The sequence below is a fragment of the Mus musculus genome, chromosome 4 (genome assembly GCF_000001635.26).
Source record: "Mus musculus strain C57BL/6J chromosome 4, GRCm38.p6 C57BL/6J".
In the NCBI taxonomy this organism is placed as follows: domain Eukaryota; kingdom Metazoa; phylum Chordata; class Mammalia; order Rodentia; family Muridae; genus Mus; species Mus musculus.
The window spans coordinates 120,564,516-120,573,793 of record NC_000070.6 but is presented as its reverse complement, the minus strand read 5'-3'; the positions used below and the strand labels follow the sequence as shown (position 1 = coordinate 120,573,793).

The window sequence follows — 9,278 nt, the reverse complement described above, 5'->3', positions numbered from 1 at the left end:
TAAAGCTGTTGCGTGCTATAACCTGCAGAAGACATGCTGAGTACAGACATGCTCATATAGAAGCCTAGTAGCTAAATGACAGAAAACAAAGACTTTTAATATTTTCCTGCCACCATTCCTTAGCATGTATCACATTTATAAATATTTCAGTTGTATTGTGTTAGAGTATATAGCTGGTAGGGTGCTTGTCTGTTATAGTGCAAACCCTGGTTCAGTGCATAATACCTGGTACAAAAACTTGGTGGTCCATGTCTGTAATCCTTGTATTTCATAAGTGGAGGTAGAAGGATCAGAAGTTCAAGGTTGTCCTTGTATTACAAAAAAAATGAAGAAGCTGGGCAGTGGTGTGGAATACCAGCACTTGGGAGGCAGAGGCAGGCAGATTTCTGAGTCCAAGGCCCCCCTGGTCTACAGAGTGAGTTCTAGGATAGCCAGGGCTGCACAGAGAAACCCTGTCTCGAAAAACCAAAAACTAAAACTAAAACAAAAAAAGAAAGAAAGAAAAAGAAAGGGAAAGAATGTTTGATTAAAAAATTGCTGTTTGAGTTTGAGTTGCTGACTGACTTGATATTAATTTCTAAAAGAATCATTAAATGAATTTTGGCTTGGGATTAGAACTTCCAGCAACTTCTGAAATGGCTATCAGCATAATTCTGACATTTTACATTCAGTTATATACATTTATTTGGTCTTCTCATCACCGATGATTATATGATCTATCAACTCTAGAAAACCTTGAAGATAGCCTATATTCTGTAGTATCACATATTCAATCAAGACTCGTGTGTGTGTGTGTGTGTGTGTATACTCACTTGTAATGGGACATGTTAAGGTTAAGAGGCCCGAGAATGACATTAGAATGTCTTCCTCATATGTTCCTCCAGCTTTATTTCATTTTTGTTGTTTTTGTTTGGTTTGTTTTGGTTTTTTTTGTTTGTTTGTTTTGAGACAGGGTTTCTCTGTGTAGCCCTGGCTGTCCTGGAACTCACTCTGTAGACCAGGCTGGCCTCGAACTCAGAAATCTGCCTGCCTCTGCCTCCCGAGTGCTGGGATTAAAGGCTCGTGCCACCATCTCCCAGCGAAACACAGTTTTCTTCGGAAAAACCATACTTACTTCATGATGTATTAACTGTTTCAACTTCTGTGCTATGAAGACAGAGCTCAGTTGCTTGTGTAGCATCGAGTATGGGTGACCTGCCCTTTTTAGAAAGTTTGCCTTGACCCCATTCTCTGAGGAGCAGTTGATGATGAAAGGCATCCCAGAGAGGCAGGTGGAGATGGAGGACAAGATGCCTAGCTGACTAAGTACTGTGCTAGGAGGGGAATTACTCATGAAGTTCAGAACAAGTCCAGGCTAGGGATATCAATTCCAGAGTTGTCATTTTGAACATGATTATTTAGAAGATGATTTAAGTGGAGACTTTTAAAATAAGGCCCAAGGCAGAACACTATTTACAGGTCAAGAAGAGGATCTAGGCAGATGCAGGAGGCCTATAACTCAGGGAAAAAAATGAATATGGTTTCCAAGAAGCCAGGAGAAGACCATTTTAGGGAGGGAATGACCAGCGGGGACATAAGATGCCACAGAGGATGTCAGTTCAGGGGGCTGTGTTTTGGGACTATGGCTGCACATAGAAGCTTACAGGAAGACTGAGTCTAAGGTTAGGAAAACAAGTAGTTTAAGTATGCATAAATGCATTCACATCATGCACATATTGTCTTCCTTTAGGGTCTGAGAACAGGTATGGAATTAGAATCTGTACCCTATGTTCAGAGATAAGGTTTGGGAACATGAACTTGATTTTTGATCAAAACATTTTTGGTGGAATTACAGAACATAAACTGGGCTGGACATAGTTCAGGCTTTAACGACATTGGCTCATGACCAAAACACATAAAAATATTTAGTTAACAGGAACATGAACAATGGCTGACTAGAACTCGTACAAGGAAAAGGGTGGAAAACAAAACCCAGAGATAGTCAGTGCCAACATTTTCCTCGAGTTTTGCTGAAAAGTGACAGACTGGGAGGTGAAGCAGAGATGGCTGTAGACAAACAAGGGCCCTGGGCAAACATGGGAGAACCATGTAACACTCTGCACTGGGGTAGTAGAAGGAGAAAACTGGTGATGTGGAGGGGAGACATCCCAGGCATCGGTGAGTTGTATGGCACCTGAAGCAGTGAGAAGAGGGGGGCTGCCCTCTCCACTGCAGCCACTTGTCTGAAGTACCAAGATGAAAGACCATGCTGCTCGCACACATGAAAGCAGGCTGGTAGACAGAAGTTCTCTTGTTGGCTTGCATTTTCTTGGTGAAATGGAAAGCAAGACCATCAAAGAGAATATGGGAGAGTGGAGGGGAGTGAAGGGGTCCCCCAGAAGAGCGACTGGGGGAGGAGTTCAGTTTTGTACCTCTTATGGAAGCTTCTTGGAGCAGAGCAGTTTGGGTATTTGGGCAGACTCAGAGCATGCTGTTGGTTGGGATCTGAAAGAATCCGGAAGTCTCCGAGAGAAGCCCCTGTAGAATTCTCCTAAGTGGTTTCTTGGAATTCTACTTGTTTGAGTCATTTTCCTGAAAAAAACCAGTATGGTCATGGGAGGCATACCTTTTCTTTAACTCTTTCAGCAAAGACAGAAGAAAAAAAAAAGCAATAAATTACTCCTAATGGAAGGAAACAAGCCTCCTGGATGGAGTTCAAGGTACAAGGTACTTCCTAAGGAAACCTTTGTGTAGTTTTTGCAGGGTGGAGGGTATTAAAAACTCACATGGGTTTATGTAGTATTCAAAAGACAAAATCATCACCTTGGGTGCTGTAAATCTTTTGCCTACAACGCTCTGCATAGAGCTGCCCTTCCAACCTCTCCAGCCTGCACTGTTCACTCTGCAAGGCTCTTCTGGACCTCGCCTGGAATGTGCACACAGACTTTTTCTTCTGCCTCATTTTCTATTCCTCCCTCCCTTCCTTGCCAGTAAACGTTTCTGCTACGTGTTCAGAACCCGCTGTACACTAACTCCCCAAGTCCCAATCGTCTGTGAAAATCCCCATGACTTGTTAGAAGTGGGCTCGTTTGCCTCTCTACATTTAGTGCCGGATGGAAGTAGGCTCGCGACAGTTGTTCTAATGCAGGCACCGTCAGGGTGCGTTGTGTGGAAAGGCAGCTGGCTAGGACGTGAAGCCAAGCGGCCCGGCCTAAGAGGGAGACAAGCAGGCACCGGGAGAAGGCGGCGGTGCGGGGCGAGAGCACGAGATGATTTGGCCCGCAGCCTGAGGGAAGGCGGATGGGAGGTGAGAGTGTCCACCGGCTATTGCGGGACCAGGCAAAGGCCCTCAGGGTTCCGGTTAGATGCGAGTCACCAGCATCCTCTAGACCTCGGGCGAGGAAGCCCACAGAACCCACAACTCCCGAGACCCACCCGCAGTAGCCACTCAACAAGCTGCGGCGAGACGTCCCGCGCATGCGCGCCCTAGCCCCACCCTCCCCTGGGCCCGCCTCTCCCCGCCCTCTGCGTGCGCACCGCCTAGAGCCCGCCTCTCAGAAAGACGGCTGGCGCATGCGGCCCGGCCGAGCACTGGCTGCCCGAGGCTCACCACGCGCGCGCCGGCCTTGCTGTGGCTGACACGAGACTCCGAAGCCGGCCTCAGGTAGGCAGACTTCAGGGATCCCGGTGGAACGGCTCCCGGGTGCAAGAGCCTGTGGCGCCGACAGAGCCCGGCGCGGACGGCCACGCCGCCGGGGCGATAAACGTCTCTTCTCACCAATCAGGGGAGAGCTGGCCCGGCGTTCTGCCCAATGGGCTGCATCTCTAACGGGAGTGGGGCGGGCAGTCCCGGAACGCGAGCTGCCGGCTCCCGCGCGCGGGCCGCGTGGCCCGGCTAAGGAAAGGGGCCGAGTCCGGCGACGCGGGCAGCCGGGCTTGGTGAGGTAGAGAGCGCGGTGTGCCGCCGCGGAGGGGTCTCCCAGAGCCCCAGCCTGTGATGGGGCCCGACTGGCGGCCTTGAGCTCCTCCCGGCGCTGCCCGGCGCGCGGGAGGAAGGGGCTTGTAGGTTCGCTGGGCCTCACGGCCCAGGCTACCCAGCTGCTGTCTCTCTTTCCAGCCCAGCGCGAAGATGCTGGCGTTCTTGAGGCCACTACGTCAGCGTGGCTGCCTTACGTCCACACTCATTATTTTAAATCCTCAGCAGCCGGGTGACGCGGGTGGGTGCTGCTGTGGTTCTCGTCCCACTTTTTACGGCGGTGCGAACCCGGGCATCAGGCACTTCGGGGCTAGATTTAGATTTCAGCACATCTGCGGTGGATCCTGAGCCTGATTTTCACCAACTTCATTTTTTTTTTTTTTTAACAAAAGCTTTCACATTTTTCATTCGTGAATTTATCTGGTGCCCCTTGCTCTATATTATAGCTCCTGTACTTGAAAAACCTTTTGTGTCTTGTCATCTTCAGAAAAAAAAGTGCAGCGTGGACATTCAACTTTGCCCATGGACTGGCCCCTGGCCATCCCTTTGCCCTAATCTTTTTTTCTTGGTGCATCCTGTGGGCTCACCTGCTTGTTCATGCTTTGCCTGATTCCTAGCTCATTTCAGTCAGTCAGCCTTACGGGCCCATTACAAGGCAGGTTTTCAAAAGGAGCTCCTGGATCCTCCCTCAGTCCAGGTCATCTCTCCCGGAGATACTTAAGTTGGACCCACATTTGACTTAAGTTTGTGGTACCCCCAGCATGTGAGTAGCTCTCCCATAATAGGTAGTTTGTAAACGTTAGGGAATGGGTCCTCTCCAACTGGCTCTTTGTGGCTTTTGGAATATTTTTTTGCCAGTCACTCTGGGAGACTGCCAGAATCTTAGTGTCTGTCTGTCTGTCTGTCTGTCTGTCTGAGTCTCAATCTCTCTCTCTCTCAGAAACACACACGCACATACACACAGAGAGATCTGAATAAAGTTGGGACAAGATGAGGTGATCCCGTGACAACCTGTTCTGAACTGAGGAATCTGTAGGAACATCAGAAATTGACTCAGTGAGTCTAGGCTGTAGTCTTAGTAAGAAATGCCAGGATGCCAGGTTTGGACTTATCTAAAATACTAAAATATAGCCAAGTTTGATAAATGCATTAATAAGAAGGAACCATATAATTATGAGGTGATACAGTTTTTCTCTCAAGGATATTGTCTACCCTTTTGGGGTTCACAGTCTGCATAAGCATACTAAACACTCCTGAAGGTCTTGGGTTAAAGACTAGTCATCATTTCTTTTGATTTTTTTTTTTTTTCTGCCCATAAAGTCACCTTCCCCTCTTTTGAGATAGGAATTCCATATGTATGTAGATCAGGTGTCTTTGAACTTGGGGCAACCCTCCTTTCTCTTTCCAAGTGCCCCTTTCTTTACAGGCATGGAGTACCTTATCCTGTCAAAACCTTTCTGGGAAACCCAGTTGTATTTTGTAGAAGTACACTTTTGAAACGACTGCGCAGAGGGTAGAAAGAGCAGGATAACATTCCTTACTGTGTAAGGGGAAAGGTATTTCAAGCATTATGCTTTCCTTGCCAAGTTTGTTCATTCTCGTTCCTGGGAGGAGTGGAGCTGGGAAATGCGTCCTGCAGAATTCCCCTTTCTTTGTTCCTTAGCTTATTTTTGTTTTAATTTGGCTTCACACAGGGTTTTTAGAGGGGGGAAGTGTCTTCTCTGTGCTAAAGCAAGCATTTCTTGATGCTTGGTGGCGGCATTTTCTCTTTTTGGTCACATTTGGCTTTGCTGACCAATTGGTGGCCTCTGAAGCTGGGGACTGGTGATAAATCTTTTGACATGTCACTATGTCATTGCGTATTGATGCTGTTTTCACTTGACATTTAACTCTGCTGGTCTTGTATCCACTCTACTTGTCTCACATGTTTCTTTTACTCCCTGCCACTACATTATTACCCTATGGGTTTATGAGTTTAATGTTATCTTCCCTATTCAGTGTGTGCTTCTGACTGGGTTATTTCACAAGTTCCATTTCCTGCAGCCTGTATCATTTCTGTAGGGCATACCTGTGAGAGATTGCTGCCAAGAAGCAACTTAAAGTACAGATGAGAACTGCATGTAATTGAAGGAACTAGAGGGTTTTTAAGACTTCTTTTAAAGGCTCAACAGTTCTTTTCTGTTGGTCAGTCTTCCAGAACTTTGTTTTCTCTGTGTGATAGCAAATTTTCAAGGAGAATTTGAATGCTTATTCAAGATTGTGATTTCCCCCACCCTCCCATACCAGGCAAGTGTCTCAATATTTACCCCGGGTGGGGAAAAAACAATCACAGTCTTGAATAAACTACAAAGTTATATTTGTAAGATATATGTATATAAACGTGTGTATTTATATGTAAAATTTCCATGCAGGTTAAAAGAAAAATGAAGTACATTCTAGTTACTGGTGGTGTTATATCAGGAATTGGAAAAGGAGTCATCGCCAGCAGTGTGGGCACAATACTTAAATCATGTGGCTTACATGTAACATCAATTAAGATTGACCCCTATATTAACATTGATGCAGGAACATTCTCTCCTTATGAACATGGTAAGAAAACTGCATTTTTTTCTCCTTTAAATAGTAATGTGTCTGGGAGAACATGCTAGCTTTGGGGCATGAGGTATACATCTTGTATAACTTCCATTTCCTGCCTTCTAGAATGATCCTTAGTGCAACCGAATGCTTTTCTCTCTTGGATTAAGAGGAAGCTGCTATCTTAATAGATTACCCAAGAGTTTCTATAATACATGTGAAATATGGGGGGGGGGGGTGGCAGCTGAATAAAAGTTTTTATTCCCTTGAAAAATGAAACATTTGGGAAGATGGAATATGCTGCTTTGTGTCCCAATGTGTAGAAATTGCATGGGTGAGTAGAAGCTGTAAGAGACTGGGTTTTGGCCTTGTCATGACAAGTGTCCTTCAAACAGGACCATTTTGTAGCAACAAGTAGATGCTGGACTTGAAGAGTAGGTAAGCTTGGGATTCTTGTTTTCCTACTGGAGTTGAGTAATATTCATAATGAGGATATTTTGAAGTGAGTGAAAGTTGCACCCATAAAGAAGGGTGGAAGATAGCATTTTACTTTGTTATTGAAATATTTTTTCTTTTTCTTTTTGATTTTTTGAGACAGGGTTTTTCTGTGTAGCCCTGGCTGTCCTGGAACTCACTCTGTAGACCAGGCTGGCCTCGAACTCAGAAATCCACCTACCTCTGCCTCCCAAGTGCTGTGTGTGCCACCACACCCAGAGAGATAGGCTTTCTTTTGTGTGGCCTTGGCTGCCCTAGAACTAGCTCTTTAGACCCAGCTGACCATGATCTCACAGAGATCTGTCTGTCTCTGCTTCCTGAGTGCACTGCCTGGCTTGAATTCTTATTTGTGGTGTGATGAATGAAATGAAATGAAATCTGCCTGCCTCCGCCTCCCAAGTGCTGGGATTAAAGGCGTGGGCCACTAGGCCCGGCAACAATAGAACTCTTTAAGTCCCCATGCCTTCAAATTTTAAAATTCTATACATTTGTTTTCTGGTTTTGAAGTAAAAATCTGTAAGGATATATACTACCATTAGTAATAAGTAGCATTAGAAGATCCATATACTAAAGGGATTTTGTTGTTGCTATTCTCTCATTTCTAGGGGATTGAACCTAGGGCATTGTGTATGCTAGCAATATCTATTTCTAGATAGGTATTTTTTTTTTATCCCTATAGATAGAGCTAGATAAATAGAGACTGCTTTTGGAGGGATTTTAATATAAAGTTATTGAGCAGTGGATGGGTTCCTGTTCTAGAAGGTGACACAAGACTGTTCCCTTCCCTGTTTCTGAGCTTGTCCTCTGTGTTGGTGTAGCAGTGAGTCATACTAGGTAGCATTTCTACCAGTAAGTTATAAAGAGTAAATGTTAAACAAAGGATGGAGCAACTTGGGCTGTTGAGTAACTACTGAGAACTAAAGTGTAGCTCAGGCTGGCTTGTAAATTCAATACCACCTTTTTGTGTATATGTCTAGGGATTTCGAAGTGTCCCATTTCTATTCTTGGACATTTTCTGCTCGAGTAGGTGTTTTGCTCAAGATGCTATATTAAAGTCTCTCCACTCACAGCCTTCATGGCTGGCCTTGCCCTCCGTTCCATGCTGTTTAACTGTTCCCGAGAGAGAGTGAGTTCAGGCTGAAAGCTTCATCTCTTGGAGAATAATTGCTAGTTTTTCTTTTTATGACATATTTAATTTTCTAGAAATGATGTCCTTGTTTTGTAATCAGATTATACAGACTTTGTTCTGAGTGTTTATATTTCAAGATTGAAATTGCGCCATGGCAAATGTGTTTTTCATTTCCTTGAACATGTTCACTCTTCACTGCAGGAGAAGTCTTTGTGCTGGATGATGGTGGAGAAGTTGACCTTGACTTGGGAAATTATGAGCGATTCCTTGATATCCGTCTCACCAAGGACAATAATCTGACCACAGGGAAGATATACCAGTACGTCATTAACAAGGAGCGCAAAGGGGATTACTTAGGGAAGACTGTCCAGGGTAAGAATGGGCTTAGCTTTAAGGCCAATTTAAGTTCTTTTTAGTTCAAAAACTTACTTTTATATGATTTCACTATTTTGTCAAGGTATTATTACCAAAATATCCTTTCAGCTGGAAATTCAGAATTATATGGTTGTTCACTCAAAAAATAATGTGAGAAAGCCGTTGTAGTAATGGCATTGGTAGTGTTAGTCTAGCATAGTGGCATGATTGGAGTCCAGCGAGCTGTTACTTTTACATGCTGAGCAGTGAAGGCAGCTTGATTGGGGCCTAATGCCACGTGGCTTGTGTAAGTGAGGAGTAAATGAGCTTCCATTGCATATGTTGGTTTCCTGTGTCCTGTGGGCTGGTGGGAGTCTGAGAAGTAGGCTCTTGGGGCCCTCTTGAGCGTTCACCAGCACAGCTGACATCTGTTCTGAGATTTCCTATAAGTAGTCATTTGGGAAAAGTGTTCTCATTTGAAAAGGTGGCATTGGGACACCATTGGTCTAGTGGAATGACAATATGCCAGTTTGGGCCGTTGCTTTCCTCTGAGTTATAAGAACAGATTTGCATTTGATTTTTGCCTTGGCTGCACTGAGAGCTAAGGTTCAGCCTGACACCTAGTTCTGGCATGGGGCTGCCTTTGCCAGATCAAGGCTTAATTATTTGTTAATTTGGGGCTTAACTCTGTTCCTTACTGCCCTATGAACACCTTTTCTGTAAAATGGAGGCGGCCAAGGCTTCTGCTGCTTGAGCTGCTGCTTGAGTTAA

The 9,278-nt window shown here is 45.0% G+C and overlaps 1 protein-coding gene across 2 annotated transcripts in view; it reads left to right on the top strand.

Moving 5' to 3' along the window:
• The first annotated feature begins 3,517 nt into the window (after window positions 1-3,517).
• Window positions 3,518-9,278, top strand: part of Ctps (cytidine 5'-triphosphate synthase) — a 30,409-nt gene continuing 24,648 nt past the window's right edge. The window contains exons 1-3 of one of the 2 annotated variants that reach the window (NM_016748.2): window positions 3,518-3,643; window positions 6,367-6,544; window positions 8,355-8,525. In NM_016748.2, the coding sequence (NP_058028.2) occupies window positions 6,379-6,544; window positions 8,355-8,525 (337 nt within the window). In that variant the 5' untranslated portion in view covers window positions 3,518-3,643; window positions 6,367-6,378. Of the gene's footprint in view, window positions 3,644-4,334; window positions 4,719-6,366; window positions 6,545-8,354; window positions 8,526-9,278 lie in introns of those variants that run through there. The other variant, NM_001355491.1, reaches the window with a different exon arrangement.